The sequence below is a fragment of the Mustelus asterias genome, chromosome 20 (genome assembly GCF_964213995.1).
Source record: "Mustelus asterias chromosome 20, sMusAst1.hap1.1, whole genome shotgun sequence".
Classification (NCBI taxonomy): domain Eukaryota; kingdom Metazoa; phylum Chordata; class Chondrichthyes; order Carcharhiniformes; family Triakidae; genus Mustelus; species Mustelus asterias.
The window spans coordinates 73,935,898-73,958,450 of NC_135820.1; the positions used below are offsets into that span (position 1 = coordinate 73,935,898).

Below are 22,553 nucleotides of genomic sequence, written 5' to 3' on the forward strand. Positions count from 1 at the left end.
AACCATTGTCGGGCAGAGAGATGTGAATTTTACCCTGTATCCGGCCTGTGTGATGTGACGGTGTTAGATATTGATACTGATGTTAAAATAGGAAAATATTGATTACACTGGCGTTCAGCTCAAACTTCCCACTGTTTGATCTTTCGGATCTTTATTTCCGAAACAGTTTTCTTTGGTCAGTTTTTTCACCTTTTAATTGACCAATAATCTGCAGTTTGTTTTTTGGAGGCCAGATCAGGGGTTGTTTTTATTAAATCTGGGGCTGCACGGTGGCACAGTGGTTAGCACTGCTACCTCACAGCACCAGGGACCCGGATTTGATTCCCGGCTTGGGTCACTGTCTGTGTGGAGTTTGCACGCTCTCCCCATGTCTATGTGGGTTTCCTCCGGGTGCTCCGGTTTCCTCCTGCAGCCCAAAGACCTGCTGGTTAGGTGCATTGGCCATGCTAAATTCTCCCTTTGTGTACCCAAACAGGCACCGGAGTTTGGCGACTAGGGGATTTTCACAGTAACTTCATTGCAGTGTTAATGTAAGCCTACTTGTGACACTAATAAATAAACTTTAACTTTTTATTGATGTGGTTTGGAGGTCATGGGCTAGGCTAGCATTTATAGCCCATCCCTGATTGTCCCTGAGAAAGTGGTGAGCTGCCTTCTTGAACGGCTACAGTCCAGGTGGTGTATGTACACCCACAGCGCTGTTAGGGAGGGAGATCAAGGGGGCAGAATTCTCCCATTTTGAGTCTAAGGGCAGGATTTTCCAGCTGCGTTCACACCAAGACCGGAAAATCCGCCCGAGGTCAACAGACCTTTGCATGTTCCTCCCCCACCGGCCCACTACAATTCCTGTGGTGGGTTGGACGGGAAAATTCCACCCTAAGTGCCTCTAGCGTTGCCTTTCAGTTGGCCAGAATGGCGGGATCCTGTGCCAGAGTCTGCACTTGGAAGCTCATTAATTATGCACAAGTGAGTTCCCCCCCCCCCCCAACTCCCTTGGGGGTCAGCAGCTGATTTGTCTGCCCGACGTCAGCTGGCAAGTTCAAAGGTCGCGGCACCATATTTAAATACCAGTCCAACACACTCATATCACTCTCTCCAGACTGCCTGTCCTCACCAGACTGTGCAGGATGTCAGACACGCAGAGGGAAAAGGCTTGCAACCTCAATAAGGCTGTGCCTCAAGTCAACCATCCTTCCTCCATCATCTATAAAGCATTCATGCCCCACTTGGACCTCCATCCAATGCATCTGAAGTCTTCATGCATCCCCTTCCAGTAAACAATGTGGAATTCCTTTGACCCTCTTATTTGTGACCTTCTTATGCAGCCTTTTCAAGTCCAGTTCCCCTGCCCTCATCTTCCTTCTGCCTTCCATTGTTTGTCGTCTTCATCCACCTCCTTGAACCGTCTTCCTTTCGAATTGGCCCCCTTTGTCTTCTTGTCTACATCAGGCCATCTTGCCACCACGCCTCTGCCTCCCCAATCCTCTGGCCTCACCTCCCACTTCACCCCGGGTTGAACCATGGACCTTTGTTGCGGTAACTGCATGAGTCCCACAGCACAGTGCTGTCCAGTTACACGCTAGTATTTGGCATCAGGGGCAAGGAGACTCCTGTACTCCCCCACCTCAGGTGCTGTACTGACCCAAATCGGTGATGCAGGCGGGTCCATGAGTCCACAGTACAGTGCTGTCCAGATAGACACTACCGTGTGACACCAGGGGGGAAGGAGACCCCTGTACTCCCAAATCCCAGGCTCTGTACTGATCTGACTCGGTGACACAGGAGGGCCCATGGATCCAGCAACATGAAGCTGTCCATGAAGACCAGAGCGGCATGGAGATGGACAGGAACCGGTCTGCCCTGGCAGAGTGGTGTACAGGAGCAGCGCAGCAGTACGGCCGTGTTGCACTCACCCTGAAGTCTCTTGTGAGCTGAAGACCACTTTGTGCACGCCAATCGTTATCAATCGGGTATGATGCTAATGTAATTTCATGCTGGCGTGACACAAGATTGCAAAGCCTGACAGGTGCCAGCGGGCAGCTGTTTTAATGAACAAGATGCAAATGAGTACACATGGTGTTTGCCCCACCTGACAGTGTGAAGATCGACCCGCCATTGGGAAAATTTCCCATAATGGGCTTCTGACTTTTTGACTCCCGGTAGATTCCACTCCCACCCATTACGAAATCCGCCATGGGTGGAATGGGAGAATTCCGCCCTTGGATTTTGATGTGGCAATGGGTGAAGAAATGGTGATATAGTTCCAAGGCAGGATGGGTAGTGACTTGGAACAGAACTTGCAGGTGGCGGTCTCCCTGTGTTCCTGCTGCCCTTGTCTTCCTAGGAGGTAGAGATTTGGGATGTTGTGTCAAAGGAGCCTTGCATCTAGTAGATGGCTCACACTGTTGCCAGTGCATTAGTGGTGGAGGGAGTGAATGTTCAAGGCGGTAGGTGGAGTGCTGATCAGGCGGGCTGCTTTGTCCTGGCGGGTGTTAAGCTTCTCAAGTGTTATTGGAGTTTACTCATTCAGATCAGTAGAAAGCATTTCATCATAGAATCCATGAAATCCCATAGAAGTGCCGTAGAATCCTTATCCAATGCAAAAGGAGGACATTCAGCCCATCGCATCTGCACCGACTCTTTGAAAGAGCATTTTCAACGCAGGTGATAAAAGACAATGCATTGTGAGACAATTTAAACATTATAAACATTATATTGTGGCCAAACAAGCCAATTTTTCAACAACTCTCATTTGTGTAGCACTTCTAATGTGGAATATTTTCCTAAAGCATTTCAAACTCGACAAAAAACAAATCCAGGCCAAATAAGTTGACATTAGGACAGGTGATCAAAAGCTGGATGGAAGGTTTTAGTGAAGCATCTAAAAAGAGGTGAGAGATAATGGAGACACGTTTATGGAATGGCTTGAGTTAGACGTCTGAAGGTGTGGCCATTAATGATGGGGTGAAGGGAATCAGGGTTCACAAGGAGCCAGATTTGAAGGAAGGTTGAGATTTTGGAGGGTTGTAGGATTGGCGGAGATCACAGCGGTGGGGGAGGCCATAGAATGAGTTGAGAACTTTAAAATGGAGGCATGTGGAGACCAGAGATGAGTGTAGACCAGCAAGTACATGGACGATGAGTGAATGCGACTTAATATGAATTAGGGTACGCACGCTAGAGTTTTGGTAGAGCGCAGTAGAGCAGAATTTTAATCAGAGAGGAGGTCTACGTGGAGAACATTGTTGAGTCTGGAGGTTACAAAAGCATGGATGAGGCTTTCTGCAGCAGATGAGCTGAAAGAGAGCCAGAGATAGATGAAACATGGATTGCAGCCATTCAAGAAGGGAAGCTCATCACCACTTCTCAAAAACAATCACAGATGGGCATCAAATGTTGGTCTTGCCAGCGACATCCGCATTCCATGAGCAAGTATAGAAAAACATTACAAGATTATCAAGCCTGATATAATACGTACTGTTGCCAGCTATGCATCATGGTAACCTTGGTAGCAACCAAGGGCATTAGGCTTGTGGAATATTTCCAAAGGTGCATTCATTTTATCCTTTGATTTATAGCTCGGAGAACCTATGCACTTATGAATAATGAATGCGAATTGCTACACGTGGAGGTCTCATCAGTGTCAATGTAGATGTCTTAGCTTTAGACAGAAAGACAAAAATATCTCCTGAAATCGTGGCACAGTGTGTGAACTTCTTACTGCATTGGCATAAGCCTATACACCTGCTGTAAGCTACAGCTGTGCGTTCTTAGATTGGAAAAAGAAAATGATGCACTGCAAGAACTTGTGAAAGATAGGCTCCTTGGCTTTGTTGAACATCACTGGGTAGCAGCCATCTGCTTCCCTTATTCCATTAGGTATTAGAAACTAGAGTCAAGACAACAGTGTTGGAACTGGCAAGGTGGACACTCAGCAAGTTTGGTGCCAGGTTTTAAAATGGGATTTTAAATTAAGAATAAAAACTCACTTTCAACTCAACCAGAGAACAAAATACATTCCCACTTAGCAGTAAGCTTTGAAAACTGAAATGTATAGCCGGCAGCTCAGGACTACGTGATAAATGAAGTGTTTAACTGTTTTGCATCACAATATTTTCAAATGTCCAACATTGCTTGAATCAGAAAAGTTTAAAGTTTTTTAGAGTTAAAGTTTATTTATTAGCGTCACAAGTAGGCTTACATTAACACTGCAATGAAGTTACTGTGAAAATCCCCTAGTCACCACACTCTGGCGCCTGCTCAGGTGCACTGAGGGAGAATTTAGCATGGCCAATGCACCTAACCTGCACGTCTTTCGGGGTGTGGGAGGAAGCCGGGGCATCCAGAGGAAACCCACGCAGACACGGGGAGAATGTGCAAACTCCACACAGACAGTGCCCCAAGCTGGGAATTGAACCGGTGTCCCTGGTGCTGTGAGGCAGCAGTGCTAATCACTGTGCCACCATGCCACTCCTCATTAATGAGCCTCATTGATATTGATATCATTAACACTACAATGAAGCTACAGTGAAAATCCCCTAGTCGCCACACTCCGGCACCTGTTTGGGTACACTGAGGGAGAATTTAGCATGGTCAATGCACCTAATCAGCATTAAGAATTAAGAATAATGTCTTTCAGATGTGTAAGTGGGCACTTGACGTTTGTTGGCAGAACTTTCTGGGTGTCTGTCTGTCACTTTGCTTTAGTTCTCTTGCCTGTCTTTGCAATCATTCTCTCTAAGCAATTTTCTTCTCTTCTCATCTACTTTAGATCCTTTAAGTGCTTGTATCCTGTGTTAACAGTTAGAGGCTCGCTTGGGTAGTTCCATTATCAGTGATGGAACAGTTTAATCAGCAGTCACAACAACAACTTGTTCTTATAAATCACGGGGGAGTCTAGACAGAGTAGATAGTGCAAAACTGTTGTCATTGGCAGGAGGGTCGAGAACCAGACACCAATCTAAGGTCCAATCCAAGAATCAAAGGTGACAGGAGCAAAAAACATTTTATGCAACCCAGTGGTTAAAAGTTAAAGTTTATTTATTAGTCACAAGAAGGCTTACATTAACACCGTAATGAAGTTACTGTGAAATTCCCCTAGAAATGCCTCTAGGCTAGGACCCTGACTGCACTGCCCAAAAGTGTGACGGAGGCAGATTCAGTCATGGCTTTCGGAACAGAATTGGATTGAAATAAAAAGAAATTGACAGGATATTGCCAGCAGGGTGGCACAGTGGTTAGCGCAGCTGCCTCACAGCGCCAGGGACCCGGGTTCAATTCAGGCCTCGGGTGACTGTCTGTGTGGAGTTTGCACATTCTCACCGTGTCTGCGTGGGTTTCCTCCGGGTGCTCTGGTTTCCTCCCACAGTCTAAACATGTGTGGGTTAGGTAGGTTGGCCATGCTAAATTACCCCTTAATGTTCAAAGATATGTAGGTTGGATGGATTGGCCATGGTAAATCCATGGAGTCGCAGGGATAGGACAGGGGAGAAGGCCTGGGTGGGATGCTCTATCAGAGACTCGGGGCAGATTTGATGGGCCGAATGGCCTCTTCTGCACTGTAGGGATTCTAGGTTCTATGATCCCATGATATGGGGAATGGGGGGGTGGTGGTGGGACTGGCTGAGTTGTTCTTGCAGAGGACTAGCACACAGATGTACCAGTCTGAATGGGTCTTGTAACCATTCTGTGATTCTATACACTACCTTTGACATAATAAAACACTCCAAGGTGCTTCAGAATGGTGTTATAAGAACATAAGAACTAGGAACAGGAGGAGGCCATCTGGCCCCTCGAGCCTGCTCCGCCATTCAATAAGATCATGGCTGATCTTTTCATGGACTCAGCTCCACTTACCCGCCCGCTCACCATAACCCTTAATTCCTTTACTGTTCAAAAATGTATCTATCCTTGCCTTAAAAATATTTAATGAGGTAGCCTCAACTGCTTCACTGGGCAGGGAATTCCACAGATTCACAACCCTTTGTGTGAAGAAGTTCCTCCTCAACTCAGTCCTAAATCTGCTCCCCCTTATTTTGAGGCTATGCCCCCTAGTTCCAGTTTCACCCGCCAGTGCAAACAACTTCCCTGCTTCTATCTTATCTATTCCCTTCATAATCTTATATGTTTCTAGAAGATCTCCCCTCATTCTTCTGAATTCCAAAGAGTATAGCCCCAGTCTACTCAGTCTCTCCTCATAAGCCAAACCTCTCAACTCCGGAATCAACCTAGTGAATCTCCTCTGCACCCCCTCCAGTGCCAGTATATCCTTTCTCAAGTAAGGAGACCAAAACTGTACACAGTACTCCGGGTGTGGCCTCACCAGCACCAGCATGGAGAGTAGCTCAATGGGGTATTGCCCCAAGAGAGAGCTCGGGGATGATTTAATGTCAGCAGCCTTGCATTTAGCATTGGTTCCTTCAGACATATCCCCGTGAATGCAATCCTGCACAGGTGCAAGGATCACAAATGTGTGGAAGCAGCAAATTAAGATGGAGGAGTTGGATAAAACTGACAAGGTTATTATTGAATAGAACATTCAGAGGTTATAAAAATGAACACAGAGGATTGACGTCCACTAGGACAGGCCTAGGCTGCAGTAGTTTCAGGAAAGGAGCTGGAAAGTCAGCCCAATGGACTGATGGGCATCAACCCTGCTCCACAGTCATATTCCCTGGAATGGACTGTCCCTACAGTGGAAAGATTTGATTGACGCTTGGACTATTAGATCCTTTCATCATTGTAAATACTTACTTTGGCCTCCCTTCAGCATTATGACGAAACAATTTGGGGACGGCACAGTGGCACAATGGTTAGCACTGCTGTCTCACACCGCCAGGTTCGATTCCCGGCTTGGGTCACTGTGCGGAGTCTGCACGTTCTCCTCGTGTCTGCGCGGGTTTCCTCCGGGTGCTCCGGTTTCCTCCCACAGTCTGAAGGATGCGCTGGTTAGGGTGCATTGACCCAAACAGGTGCCAGAGTGTGGCGACTAGGGGAATTTCACAGTAACTTCATTGCAGTGTTAATGTAAGCCTTACTTGTGACACTAATAAATAAACTTTACTTTACGAATTGACCCAGAAATCGGCAATGTCCGATTTCGGGTGGGTAAAAGTGGCACTTGCCTCATCAATGGCAATAGTGGCTTTTTACGTTGTTTATGTGGCATTTGATATAAAAAAATACATTGGCATGGGTTCCACATTGGATTGATGGCAGGCAGTCTCTGATTCACCCGTCCAGCCATCACCTGTGTGTTCAATAATCCGGGCGCCATATTTACAGGCCATTCCAGCACACGGCTAACACACTTCAAGTCACAGGAAGTCGCTGGGAGGTCAAGGCTGCCAAAGCTCGGAAGCATACTGCTCTGCCCACCCTTCACCCCTTCATTGAAGCCTGTGCCCCGGCACCACACGGCAGCCACGAAGAAGCTGTGGTGCAGATTCGACTGTGGGCCTCACCATCGGCGACACAGATCCGCTCCATGAACACTCCACCGGCGTCAGCACTGTCACCTCCCAGCTCAGCTCGGAGCCCTGCTCACCAGGTGCGCGCTTTGTGAGTCCAGTTGTACACCACAACACTCTGACAGCACGCCGCTCTCCCTTGTTCAGAAGATAGAATGAGGAGGGAAGCTCTACGGATGGCACGGTGGCACAGTGGGTTAGCACTGCTGCCTCACAGCGCCAGGGACCCGGGTTTGATTCCCGGGGGCACGGTAGCACAGTGGTTAGCACTGCTGCCTCACAGCGCCAGGGACCCGGGTTCGATTCCCGGGGGCACGGTGGCACAATGGTTAGCACTGCCGCCTCACAGCGCCAGGGACCCGGGTTTGATTCCCGGGGGCACGGTGGCACAGTGGGTTAGCACTGCTGCCTCACAGCGCCAGGGACACGGGTTCGATTCCCGGCTTGGGTCACTGTCTGTGTGGAGTTTGCACATTCTCCCCACGTCTGCGTGGGTTTCCTCTGGTTTCCTCCCACAGTCTGAAAGACGTGCTGGTTAGGGTGCATTGGCCGTGCTAAATTCTCCCTCAGTGTACCCGAATAGGCGACTAGGGGATTTTCACAGTAACTTCATTGCAGTGTTAATGTAAGCCTAGTGCGACACTAATAAATACATTTTAATAATTGTATTCACGGGGATATGTCTTAAGGAACCATGCAACATGTAAGGCTGCTGACATAAAATCCTCCCCAGGTACTCTCTTGGGGCAATACTACATTTAGCTGCACTCCATGCTGCTATAATGCCAGTGTGAAGCACCTTGGGGTGTTTTATTATGTCAAAGGAGGTATATAGAATCACAGAATGGTTACAAGACCCATTCAGAGCGGCATATTTTTAAAAGTTTATTTATTAGTCACAAGTAAGGCTTACATTAACACTGCAATAAAGTTACTGTGAAATTCCCCGAGTCGCCACATGTGGCGCCTGTTTGGGTCAATGGACCCTAACCAGCACGTCTTTCAGACTGTGGGAGGAAACCGGAGCACCCGGAGGAAACCCACGCAGGCACGGGGAGAATGTGCAGACTCCACACAGACAGTGACCCAAGCTGGGAATCGAACCCGGGTCCCTGGTGCTGTGAGGCAGCAGTGCTAACCACTGTGCCACCGTGCCGCCCATTATCTGCGTGTTAGTCCTCGGCAAGAACAACTCAGCTATTCCCACCACCTGCCTTTCCCGCATATCCTGTCAATTTGTTTTTGCTTCAATCCAATCAAATTTGATGTGGGGGTGCTGGGGGGCGGGATGGAGGTGGGGAGGTGGCTGTTGGGGGTAGGGGGATGATTCCAATGGATGGACCCGGTAATAATATGCAAATGCATTATAATGCCGTTCCCGATGTTGCATGGTGGGAAATGGCACTGACGGGGGGAGGGAGCAGTCGCGTCCTGCACTCATACTGCTGGAAAAACAATCTAGGACCTTCCCGTGATGTTTTCCAGACACACCGTCAATGCACCCACCGTGAACTGGAGTGTAAAAATCCCAGCCTTATTTCATCCTCCTATCACCCAGCTCCCACCCACCTCTTTGCAGTCACATCATCTCCTGATGGGCAGCACGGTGGCCCAGTGGTTAGCACTGCTGCCTCACAGCGCCAGGGACCCGGGTTCGATTCCGGCCTCGGGTCACTCTCTGTGTGGAGTTTGCACATTCTCCCCACGTCTGCGTGGGTTTCCTCCGGGTGCTCTGGTTTCCTCCCAAAGGTGTGCGGTTTAGGTTGATTGGCCGTGCTAAATTCTCCCTTAGTGTCAGAGGACACTACGGGTAAATACATGGGGTTATGGGGATAGGGTCTGGGTGGGATTGTGATTGGTGCAGACTCGATGGGCCGAATGACCTCCTTCTGCACTGTAGGGATTCTGTGAAAGAAACAGAGGAGAAAAGCCAGGGTGTGTAAGGGGGGGAAAAGGGTACTCTGCAAAATTTCACTCAGAAACTCTGCAGTGATGAAGACCAGCCCAGTAGATCTGGTCAATGGGCAAAATCACTGATGCACCTCAATGAGCACCCGGAAACAAGGCTTTAGAACTGAAGGCTTTAATACATTAACAATGAAACTACTAACACAAATTCACCCGTTCAGACTGAAGGGGTCCTGCCGGAGCAGGGGGTCTTATACCCTGCCACCGGAGGCGGGACCCCACTGGAGTGTGCCATGATAACACTTAGGACAGGTAAACACCCTATCCCAACAACATAGTACAACCCCCATAACAACAACACCCTAGCCCAACAGTAATACAATAACAACCCCAGTGGTGAACCAACGATGGTTCACCACATTCACCCCTCCTTTAGGAACCAAAGGTGGCGGGGTGGATGAAAACAGACAATGACAAAAAAAATAACAGGATTCACAAGTCCAGACGGTCTGGAGGACCACACCGACGCTGCGATCTTCTCAACACCGGTTGCGAAACCGGAGCAGGTGCTTGCGGTGGCTCTCTCAAAACAACATCTGGCTGTCCCCTCAAAGACTCCCGGGCCGGCCGGCCCTGATGAGGCGATGGTGTAGGGGATCCTGGAACGTTTGGTGGTGGTGGTGGTGGTGATGATGGTGGCGCCGATCTCCGAGTCTCAGGCAAGCTGTACATGGGAGTAAAAGTGTTATGCACTGGTCCCGGTGCTGACCGCGCCACGTCTGGGGAAGTAATGAGGAGTAGTGGATCTGTGACTGGGGGAATAGGAGCGACAGGAGTTGCTACGTCCCCTGCGGGCGCCAGGTCTCTAATGGAGACAGTGTCCTCTCGCCCGTCAGGATATGCCACATAGGCATACTGAGGGTTGGCGTGGAGGAGTTGGACCGGTTCGACCAAGAAGATCATTGTGGAGAGCCTTCAAGCGGTCCTCCTGCATGATGGCGCATGTTCCGCGCGAGAGGGCATCCGAGGGCTCATTGAGCTTCCCTGGACGATACATAATATCGTAATTATAGGTGGAGAGCTCAATTCTCCACCGCAAGATCTTATCGTTCTTGATCTTGCCCCTCTGCGTGTTACTGAACATAAACGCCACGGATCGTTGATCCGTGATCAGGGTGAACCGCTTACCTGCCAGGTAATGGCGCCAGTGTCTGACTGCCTCCACAATGGCCTGAGCCTCCTTTTCCACCGCTGAGTGCCGAATCTCTGGGCCTTGAAGGGTGCGGGAAAAAAACGCGACGGGCCTGCCTGCCTGGTTTAGTGTGGCGGCTAGGGCGAAGTCCGATGCATCACTCTCCACCTGGAAAGGGATGGATTCATCCACCGCGTGCATCGTGGCTTTCGAGATGTCGCTTTTCAAAACCTTGAAGGCCAATTGGGCCTCCGGCGTAAGTGGGAAGGTCGTGGACTTAATGAGCGGACGAGCTTTGTCCGCGTAGTTGGGGACCCACTGTGCATAATACGAAAAGAACCCGAGGCATCTCCTCAGTGCTTTCGTGCTAGCGGGCAAGGGAAGTTCAGTGAGTGGGCGCATACGGTCTGGATCAGGGCCAATGACCCCGTTTTCCACCACGTATCCGAGGATGGCTAACCTATGCGTACGGAATACGCACTTCTCCCTGTTATAGGTCAGATTCAGGCGAGATGCAGTGCGTAGAAAGTGTTGGAGATTCGTGTCGTGGTCCTGCTGGTCATGGCCGCAGATGGTGACGTTATCCACGTACGGGAAAGTAGCCCGCAACCCGTTCTGGTCCACCATTCGGTCCATAGCACGCTGGAAGACCGAGACCCCATTGGTGACGCCAAATGGAACCCTGAGGAATTGGTATAGACGACCATCCGCCTCAAAAGCCGTATATTGTCGGTCCTCTGGGCGGATGGGGAGTTGATGGTAGGCGGACTTAAGGTCTATGGTAGAAAACACTCGGTACTGCGCAATCTGATTGACCATATCAGAAATGCGCGGGAGAGGATACGCATCCAGCTGCGTGTATCTATTAATGGTCTGACTATAGTCGATGACCATCCGAGGTTTGTTCCCGCTTTTGACTACCACGACCTGCGCTCTCCACGGACTAGCACTGGCCTGTATGATCCCTTCCTTGAGGAGCCGCTGAACCTCAGATCTAATAAAGATCCGGTCCTCAGCGCTGTAACGCCTACTTTTAGTAGCGATGGGCTTGCAGCCAGGTACCAGATTTTTAAAAAGGGATGGTGTCGTGATCTTCAGGGTGGATAGATTGCACGCGGGGCGCTTTGGGCAATTTGGAGGCTGCGGCTGGTTCCCTACTGCCAGTGAAGGGAGTGGCCCACCGTACTGTAGGATCACACTCCTCATGTGGGCCATAAAGTTTAGTCCGAGGAGAATTGGCGCGCAAAGGTGAGGTAGCACAAGGAGCCTGTATTGCTCGTAAACTGTGCCCTGTACCTCAAGAGTTACCATACATTGTCCTTGGATCGGTACAGACCGGGACTGTGATGCCATGGAAATTGTCTGTTTGGCAGGGAGAACCCGGAGTCCACACCTTTTAGCAGTTTCAGGGTGTATGAAACTTTCGGTGCTCCCACTGTCAAACAGACAATTTACAGTTCTGCCACTAACCTTTACCTCCATCATGGAATGTTCCAGTCTGTAATGCCTGGTCTGATCCAGAGAGATCGACGCCACCGTTGGCCCCTGGGTGTCACTGCATGCTGCCGATGTGGATGCTGAGGACCCCTGCTGGTCGCTGCTGCATGCTGCCGATGTGGATGCTGAGGACCCCTGCTGGTCGCTCCTAGTCGTCGTGGACCATGATGGCCGCCCCCATGAATCGCATGTGGCCGAGGGCTCCAAGCGCAGCGACTCCTGGTGGTCTTCCTCCTCCTCTGTCTGCCACGATGGCGCCGTCCTGAGATCGCACGTGGTCGGACCTCGTGGGTACTGCAGCGCCGAAAGAGATGGTCTCCGTTCTGGAGGGTTACAAGCTGCACTGCCGTTTTTAGGTTTGGACCTGCAGACTTTGCCGTAGTGGCCTTTTTTACCGCACTGGCTGCAGATTGCCGTTCTTGCCGGACACTGTTGCCGTGGATGCTTGGCCCCACCGCAAAAATAGCATCGCTGGCCACCTGGAGCTGCCGCCGTCGTCGAATCGATCTGGGAGCGCGGGTTCGCGGGGCGAGGAGGGAGCAGAGCTTGCTCCAACCACGTTGACTGCACGTGGTCCTCGGGGTACAGCGCCAAGCTCTTCGACGCCGCCTCCAACCTCACGGCCATCCCCATTGCCTGGGTCAAGTTGAGTTTCCCCTTTTCTAATAATTTAAGTCTGATGTACGAGGACCCTACCCCTGCTACGAACGCGTCTCGGGCGAGGTCTTGCATGTACTGCTCGGCGGAGACATCCTTACAGTCACAACCCCTGGCAAGCTGCAGGAGTTCATTGGCGTAGTCTTCTATGGTCTCGCCCGACTGCCGACGTCGTGTAGCGAGGAGATAACGAGCGTGAATCTCGTTGGGTGGCGTAATGTACCTATTCTTTAGGAGCTCGACGGCACCCTGGTAAGTGGAAGCTGCACGAATGGCTAGGTAAATCGTGTCGCTTACCCTTGCGTGGAGGACCTGGAGTCTATCACTGTCTGTAGTGATAGCTACCGAGGCTGCCAGGTAGTCCTCGAAGCACTTCCACCAATGTTCGAACGTGTTAGCTGCACCGACCGCACGTGGGTCCAGTGTCAGACGATCCGGTTTTAGGATCTGTTCCATATTCTCAGTTAATGTATTAAATTGATGCACCTCAATGAGCACCCGGAAACAAGGCTTTAGAACTGAAGGCTTTAATACATTAACAATGAAACTACTAACACAAATTCACCCGTTCAGACTGAAGGGGTCCTGCCGGAGCAGGGGGTCTTATACCCTGCCACCGGAGGCGGGACCCCACTGGAGTGTGCCATGATAACACTTAGGACAGGTAAACACCCTATCCCAACAACATAGTACAACCCCCATAACAACAACACCCTAGCCCAACAGTAATACAATAACAACCCCAGTGGTGAACCAACGATGGTTCACCACAATCACTACGAGAGCTGAATAAGCATTGAGGTGAATGAATTGCCTGCAAGGCATGTGCATGTTTATCTGAATAGTATCGGTTTGGAACTTGCAATAGAACTCCCTTTGAAACGATGCCAGAAAAATGTTCTAATGTGTTATAAAGAACTTGTGCTGCACAGGTTCCCTATTGACCAAGGCAGCATAAGAAGTGTCTTTCATAAAAGGTCATCGTGTCCTAAATCAGGATGATCAACCCTTGCGTAATAAGGAACACTTTGACTGTGAAACAGGTGAGGGTTGTGGGGGAGGGTCACTGGTGACTGTGAGAATAAGACTGTCTGGTGGGGGTGGATGAATTCTTGAGACCATATGCAAAGGGGGAAGGTTTTAAAAATGAATTAAAACTTGCGGCTTACCTTGTTGAGTCCTCGCATTATCGCCTCTCTGCAGGCCAAAACCACTGTAAGGGTTTTAACAACACCAGGTTAAAGTCCAACAGGTTTATTTGGATTTCTGTGTCTCTGTGCCCTGTTTGAGAGCACATTTCCACTCCATCTGACGAAGGAGCAGCGCTCCGAAAGCTAATGGCGTTTGCTACCAAATAAACCTGTTGGACTTTAACCTGGTGTTGTTAAAACTCTTACTGTGTTCACCCCAGTCCAACGCCGGCATCTCCACATCATGGCCAAAACCACTCGCAGCCCTACTCAAACTCACCCTCAAGACTCCCTGGTTCCGTCTCCCACAGCCTGTCCCAGAAATTAAGGGCAAAAGACATTCCTTAAGGGACACGGGACAAACAGTCAAAAGGGGGCTGGACAGATGCCTTGATCTTTCTTACCAATGGGTAGTTTCGTTGTTCAGGATAACAATTTTAACCGGTTGCTGAGTGCAACAACCCTCATGGGTGGTGAGTTTAGGACAGATCAGAAAATCTCTTCTTAATCTCTCTTTTTCCCCCTCTCTCTTTTTCCCCCTCTCTCTTTTTCCCCCTCTCTCTTTTTCCCCCTCTCTCCTTTATTTTTTTCTCGCCTTTTCTTTTCATCTCTCTGTCTCTCACTCCCCCTGCTGGAGAGATAACCCTGAGTCAGTGAGAGTCCAGGCTGAGGTTTGACTACGGAATAATAAGGGATGTTGGTCCAGTCAGACTTGGGACAGCTAGTTTGTAAGTAGCTTCTGTCTGGGAAATAGAAATGTTGTGTACAAGTTTTACTCCACATGAGGAACACGAGGAAATACGTGTATCTCACTAAACAACAATATTTTATTGATTCAAATACTCTCTGTGAAAACAGAATTGGCTGCTTTCCAATTATCCTCGTCCAGCAATTTATTTCACAGTTCTCTTCTGAAATGACATGGCAGTGCATGCTGGAAAACGTGTATGATTTTGACATCTTATACACGCAATGGCACACACCCCGAGACTGGAAATTCCCGCCAAAGGTCGACGACCTTTAAATGGTCTGTCAAATTTTCCGTCCTGCCTGTGATGATTCCTGTGGTGGGCGGGACTGGAACATTTACCTCAATAAGGGACATATTAATGTTTGACAAAATTTTGCGCTGTAAAAGCACCCTCCAGCTAATAGAGGGCACAGGAGTGACCATGAGACTGAACCGGAGAACAAGGAGGGGGAACTGGTGGGGAGCAGGTAGAACCATGGGGATTGTTGTACAGATTGGACACCCACAAGACTGTCAGGTTTCACTTGGCATGTTTGCCACATGTCTCTGCATTCGATGGAGTTTAGAAGGATGAGGGGGGGGATCTCACAAAAACTTACAGAATACTGAAAGGCCTGGATAGAGTGGACATGGGGAAGATGTTTCCATTAGTAGGAGAGACTCGGATCCGAGGGCACAACCTCAGAGCGGACTGGACGACCTTTTAGAACTGAGATGAGGAGGAATTTCTTCAGCCAGAGGGTGGTGAATGTGTGGAATTCATTGCATAGGGCAGACAGAAACACAAACTCAATTTACAGAATAATGATTGGAATGCGAGACTTTACAGCTAATCGAGTCTTAAAGGTACAGACAATGTGAGTGGAGAGAGCATTAAGCACAGGTTAAAGAGATGTGTATTGTCTCCAGACAGGACAGCTAGTGAGATTTTGCAAGTCCAGGCAAGTTGTGGGGGTTACAGATAGTGTGACATGAACCCAAGATCCCGGTTGAGGCCGTCCTCATGTGTGCGGAACTTGGCTATCAGTCTCTGCTCAGCGACTCTGCGTTGTCGTGTGTCGTGAAGGCCACCTTGGAGAATGCTTACCCGAAGAGCAGAGGACGAATGCCCGTTACCGCTGAAGTGCTCCCCAACAGTCTTGCCTGAGCTTGAGTTTGTGTCTCTGCATGCCCTGTTTTGTGAGCAAATCTCCCACTCCACCTGATGAAGGGGCAGCGCTCCGAAAGCTAGTGGCGTTTGCTACCAAATAAACCTGTTGGACTTTAACCTGGTGTTGTTGGACTTCTTACTGTGTTTACCCCAGTCCAACGCCAGCAGCTCCACATCACACTATTATTTAAGACAGAGAAAGATAGATTCTTGATTGGTAAGGGGATCAAAGGTTATGGGGAAAAGGCAGGAGAATGGGGTTGAGAAACTTATCAGCCATGATTGAATGGTGGAGCAGACTCAATGGGCCGAATGGTCCAATTCTGCTCCTATATCTTATGGTCTTATGGTGGCCACTAATCGTCCACTTTATTGCCTCAATTGGCCCATGTGTGGGGAGGTTGCCAGCAGACTGCCTGCTGCTGGTGCTATGTACACCACCCAGCCTGCTCCCAGGGAGGGGCACTATATTCCGCCCAATGGATTGCGTCGTTGGTCAGAGGACATTGTGCATTATGAAATAAAACTGTGCAACTCACTCTAATTTATAACTTATCTATCCCTGGTTCATTGAAAAGGTTATTTTACAGGTTATAAAGAAAGTTCCAGTGTGATATCTGAGTCAGAACACATTTATAGATGGGTTGAAATCCTGGAACCGAACGGCACTGTAAGTGTATTTATAGCAGATCTACTGCTCGAGAGGCTTCTCAGGTCTCACTGCCATCTTCTGAGGCAATTAGGAATGGGCAGACAATTCTAGCCTTGTCAGCGATGCTCACATCCTGTGAAAATATGAGAATGTCGGGTGCGGTAACTAGCTTTGAAGCAAGTTTATTTGGGAATATTGCAATGAGAAGTGGACAAGCCTCAAGCTGACGTTTTTAATTCCCTCCCCTCCATTTTTCAGATCTTTGGTTTTGCTGGGCTCTCTGTCTTTGGTCGGTACAGCGTTTGGTGCCTATAACATGGCAATGGCTGCCCTGAGCCCCTGCCCTTTGCTCCACAGTTCGGGAGCTGGAGCAGTTCTGATTGTGAGTATGGAATAAAAAGGAAGAATAAGATGACCAGAATGTGGATTGACGGGCAGTGTGTGTGTGAGCGGTTAAGAGAAGGATTCTCAAAATCAGAGTAACATTCAAAAACCTACAAAGTCTTGTCACCATTAACATCCTCTTTAGTTAACTGATTGATTTGCTTGTGTTTGGTGAAGTTTCTGTTTGCCCAAGGTGAAGGATGTCAGTATTGGGACAGGTTTGTTGGGTTGCCACTACCCATGATGTGTACCAGGTAGATACCATGAGGCAGTCTCCCAGAAGTTACCAAGAGGTCGTCAATAACGTTGGGTGGGATTTTCTGGATGCGCTCGTTCCAAACCAGAATATCCCGCACAAGGTCAACAGACCTTTGCGTGGTCCACCCGCCTCCCCCCACCGGCCCGCTATGATTCCCGTGGCATGTGGGACGGGAGAATTCCTTCCGTTAAGTCTGAGACTATTGGGGAGGTAGCTCCAAAGAAGTCACATGGAAAAGGCAAGCCACAGGAACAATGGGGCTTATTGAAGGTCTGTACTCCTCGTGCTCCAGCCCTTGAGTGGCAGATTCCTGGGCAGGTCATCCCGGATCACCTGACCCGTCCTCTTAAAAGGGCTACACCTCACATGCATAACAAATAACATTACTGAACTATGTACATATTTACAGTAGGGAGTATAAGGTATGGGGAGGACGCCACAGCATGTCCTGACATGTTGCTACCTAGTTCTAGGTCAGGTGCCTTGTTCCATCACTAGGATAGGCGGTACTATACTCAGTCCCAGGTTAACCCTTAATGTACAGGATCCTTCTAAATGGAAGACTTTCCAGTGTGGACACCCAGAGATGTCCCAGTTGCATTTCCAGTTTCCTCTTGGCCATCTTGGAGGCTTCTATGAGCAATGTTGTGAATTTAATTTATTTAAAAAATCAATACTAATTTAGGCAGCAAAGATTTCTCTGAGGTACACCATGAACAAATTCTCTCAGGTTTGTGCAGTTCAATAAAAGTTGCTTTTGCTGAACTGTGCCTATTTGGGTTGCGCATTTAAAATACGCTTTGTTAAAACAGTGGAGCGAGAAATGAGATGTATAGCTCAGAGTAATTGTCAGGCTGCAGAGGGTTAGAGTTGCTGATGCTGGTGTTTTTTTCCTTTGGTGACTACGCCGCTGGAATTTGTTAAACTCTTTGGCACGGTTTGACGACTCTCAGCTCTGTCTTGCCAAATGACAGGGTTAACATTGGGGTCACCGGGCACAAGGCAGCAAATGTGTTGTCAGACTGATAACCTGACATTGGGCACCTGAGCTACGGGCAACTATTACAGAAGCTGAGAGTTTGTCTGCAACGCAGCAGATTGCAACAAGTCTCATTGAGAAACTGAAGATATACAAGTGTATCGACAAGGTGAATCCTGAGAAACCGTGCATCATTTCCCCAAGCGTGATGAGGTCTTGACTGACAGCAAGGACCGATTGGCATCTCCAGTGTGTACAAAACTGCGAGGGGCCTGGACAGAGCAGATGGGAACGGCCTACTTACTTTAGCAGAGAGATCAGTGACTGAAGGCAGTTGATTTAAAGTAATTGGCTCTGCCTTTTGGTTACTATCAAGTTGTGAGATCAAGCCCAATCAATGCCTTGTCTTGTCAGCTTGGATCTTGTTTGTCTTTCCTGTGGGGACCATGAATTGGATTCAATCTGAATTTTGAATTTGGTTTTTGGAGCAAGCAAGGTAATGGATTTGGGTCCGCCTTGGTCCATTCTGAGCATTGGCAACTTTAAGGATGGAGTAAAAATTGTTTTAAAAAATTGATAGGAGGATTAGAGAGGGGATGAGGAAAAGTATTTTCATCCAGAGGGTTTTGGGGGTCTGGAACTCACTGTCTGAAAGGGCAATAGAGGTGGAAACCCTTAACTCATTTCAAAGGTGTATGGATATCCACCTCAAATGCTGTAACCTGCAGGACTATGGACCAAATGCTGGAAAACGGCATTAGGCTAGGTGGCTTGTTATTTGGTCAGTGCAGACACGAAGGGCCAAGTGACCTCTTTCTGTGTCATAAACTTTCTATGATTCCACAACAGAGATCATGAGGTGAAGCTCAGGAAAGGCAAAATGACTGAACAGACCACATCAAACAACATAGAACAGCAGCGAATGGACAGAACAGATTTCAGCGATTCAAGAAGATGACTCACCTCTACCTTCTCAATGGCAATTAGGAATGGGCAACAAGAGTTGGCTTTGCTAATAATGCCCACATTCTAAGAATGAATGAATAAAGAAAGAACATCAAAATATGATACAGAGAGGGATGGGAGAGAGACCATTTGGAAAGAGCTATTTCTCACAGAAGGTGGGGAATATTTCGAATAGACTGCCTGGTGGGGTAATTTAGACTGATATCGTGAGTAATTTTGATAAGGAGCTTCCAGGGATTTAATGGCTTAAGTATTGACCTGTGTGTTCTGTTGCAGAATACTGAAGTGGGCCAGATGAACTGATGTGTTTCCTCTGATTTTAATTGCCCAGGTTCAGGGTTAAAATGTGGGACTAGTCGTGACTATTTCATTTACCCTCCCTTTCCAAAGCCACCTTCCTGCTGGTTGGCTAAAGACATTTTAAACATTCGGTTCAAGCATTGCAGGTTTGTGAGAGAGTGCGTGATATTTTTCTCACATTTTCAGAGGATTAATTTTTTTTTAAAAACCCACTTATTTTTAACAGGAGGCAGAATTTAACCCAGCCCGTCAGGGTGGGAGATAGCCTACTTAACTAGAGGAGAGGCCTCACCTCAGTCTCCCGGGAGCGGGAAATCCCTCCGCCATTATGTTAGAGCAGGAATGGGCCCATGCGGGAAACATGCGGCAGAATGTCAATTCGGCTCATTAATGAGGGGTGGTACGGTGGCACAGTGGTTAGCACTGCTACCTCACAGCGCCAGGGACCCGGGTTCGATTCCAGCCTTGGGTCTGTGTGTAATTTGCACATTTCCCCATGTCTGCGTGGGTTTCCTCCGGGTGCTCCGGTTTCCTCCCATTCTCCAAAGATGTGCGGGTTAGGTGGATTGGCCATGCTGGATTGCACCTTGGTGTCAGGAAGATTGGCAGTGTGGATGTGTGAAGTTGCGGGCATGTGGCCTGGATGGGATTGTTGTCAGTGCAGACTCGATGGGCCGAATGGCCTCCTTCTGTACTGTACGGATCCTATGATTCTATGATCCAATTGACACCAATTATTCAGAACAGGAACATAAGAATAAGGAGCAGGAGTTGGCAATTCAGCCCCTTGAGCCTGCCCCACCATTCAATATGATCATGGCTGATCTTATTTCGGGATCCTCTCCATCGTCCTGCCAGCTCCCCATAACCTTCATCCCGCTTTTAATTAAAAACCTATCTATCTCCTCCTTAAATCTGTTTAGCGTTCCAGTGTCCACTGCACTCTGGGGTAGAGAATTCCACAGATTCACCATCCTTTGAGTGAAGTAATTCCTCCTCATTTCTGTTTTAAATCTGCCACCCCTTCACCTAAAACAATGGCCTCTCGTTCTAGAATGTTCAACAAGGCGAAACATCCACTCGACACCTACCCTGTCAATCCTCTTTAGCATCTTATATATCTCAATTAGATCTGACATTCTTCTAAACTCCAATGGGTATTGGCCTAAACTGCTCAAACTTTCTTCATTAGACAAGTCCTTCGTCCCTGGAATCAATCTAGTGAACCTTCTCTGACCTGCCTCCAATGCACTTACACCCCTCCTCAATTTCTAGGCCCATCGGAATTTAATGGGATTTGCACACCTTTCCCACGCTTCCTGAAGGTCGGTCCGGCCTCTAGAGAGGGGAGTCCCTCATTGTCAGGCATTCTGTGCTCGATTGAGAGACCTGGGATCAGGACGGGAGGGAGGAGGGGGGGTCTCCTGAAAGCTGTCCCACTGCCCTTTCCCACAACCCCCTTTCTGTAATTAGTATCTGCCCTTGCCCATCTGAGCCCAGTCTTCCAGCGGCAACCCCTAATGAAGGCCCTGCACCATTACCAATAGCAGCCGCCCCTGGCAATGGAGAGCGGCTGGTCTCTAATTGGCATCAGCTCTAGGGGGGCAAGATTTGTGCTGCCAGGGTCCTAAATCCTGGGAAAGAGCTGAAGCTGGCCAGTTCAGTGCACTTGATTTGATTGGTGCTCCTTCATGGAAGTGACATGTGTTCCCCACTGGTTCCCCAGTTGGTGGTGAGCCTCACTTAGGGGGCATTAAATCCAGCCCCGTGTGTGTGGATAAAGCCCTGTGGTGTTTCAGCTGTTACAAATCCTTTACTTGCCGTCTCACGCTAACCAATTCCTCAGTGCCCTTCATTACTCTGAACACGTCTGTCCATTCCTATTCTCTCCTACTCATTCCCACTTTGCAGGCCTTTCCTTTGTAAGGAACCTCTGAGAAAGCTCAAGCCTCCCACTGTTTGCTGGATTCCTGTGAGCTGTGGGTCGTGAGATTTGACCCGTGTATAAGTTGTGAATCAATTGCTTTTGAAAATCTCTGAACATTACTGGTAAATCAATGCACTGATATAACAGGCTCAATCAGGACAGTTAACATTGTTGTTCTTCTGTTGAGCTACTGTAAAACCATCTGGTTCTTTCAGGATGCTGGTCAAATGTTGATGTAGCTCCAGTAAGAATGCACTTGCATTTATATAGCCTCCCTCAAGACCTCAGGACATCCCAAAGCACTGTACAGCCAACAATGATGTCTTAATGTGTTTCAATATGGGACACGAGGCACCAATTTGCATAAACCAGGTCTCACAAACAAGCCTATAATGTTGGTTGAGGGATAAAAGTTTCCCTGCTCTTTAAAATGGTCCCATTTGGGACGTTTTACGTCCATCTGAGAGGCCAAAGAAGAGTTTAACATCTGATCCAAAAGATGTTTGGACACTGAGCCTTCTACAGTGTGGAGCTCCCTCAGTACTGCACTGGATTACGTTGCCAAGTCTCTGGAGTGAAGGCTGATAATGCAGTGCTTTGCTGAGGGAGCGCTACACTGTTCAAGGCGCCATTTTTCGATAATAGGTCGTGGAAAATGACTGGTCATCCAGGGTTGAATGTGGGAAATGGAGAGATTCTGTGTGTGCCCCTGTGAATGGTTCCACACAAAGACTCTGTAAAGGTTAAGTGAGAGGGCAAAAGATTGGCAAATGGAGTATTGCGTGGGAACGTGAGAAGTCGTCCACTTTAGTGGTAAGAATAGAAAAGCAGAATAATATTTAACTGGAGAGGGACTGCACAGTGCAGAGAGATCTGGGTGTCCTTGTACTTGGATCACAAAGGATCAATGTTCAGGATACGGTGAGCAATTAGATGGGAAATGGAACATTGGCCTTTTTTGAAATGAGGAAGGAGATTAAAAGTTTTACTACAATTCGAGGGCAATGGTGAAAGCAGACCTGTGTACCGTTTAGGTCACCTTACATTGGGGGCAATTCATAACAGGTTCTCTAGGGTGATTCCTGTGATGAGTGGTTTGTCTTATGGGAAAAGGATGAACAGGTTGATGTTTAGCAAAAACAATCCTAACCTAATCAATCTCTCCTCATACATCAGAAGAATGAGAGGGAACCTTATTGAAACATGTTAGATTCTAAAGGAGTTTGACGGGGTAGACACTGAGAGGATGTCCCCTGTTGTGGGGATATCTAA

At 48.4% G+C, this 22,553-nt stretch overlaps 1 protein-coding gene across 3 annotated transcripts in view; it reads left to right on the forward strand.

Moving 5' to 3' along the window:
• The window catches only part of slc52a3-1 (solute carrier family 52 member 3-1), a 63,052-nt gene that overhangs the window by 34,905 nt on the left and 5,594 nt on the right, over positions 1-22,553 (forward strand). For all 3 annotated transcript variants that reach the window (XM_078236869.1, XM_078236868.1, XM_078236867.1), the window contains exon 3: positions 16,725-16,848. In XM_078236869.1, coding sequence (XP_078092995.1) covers positions 16,725-16,848 — 124 coding nt within the window. The remainder of the gene's footprint in view (positions 1-16,724; positions 16,849-22,553) is intronic.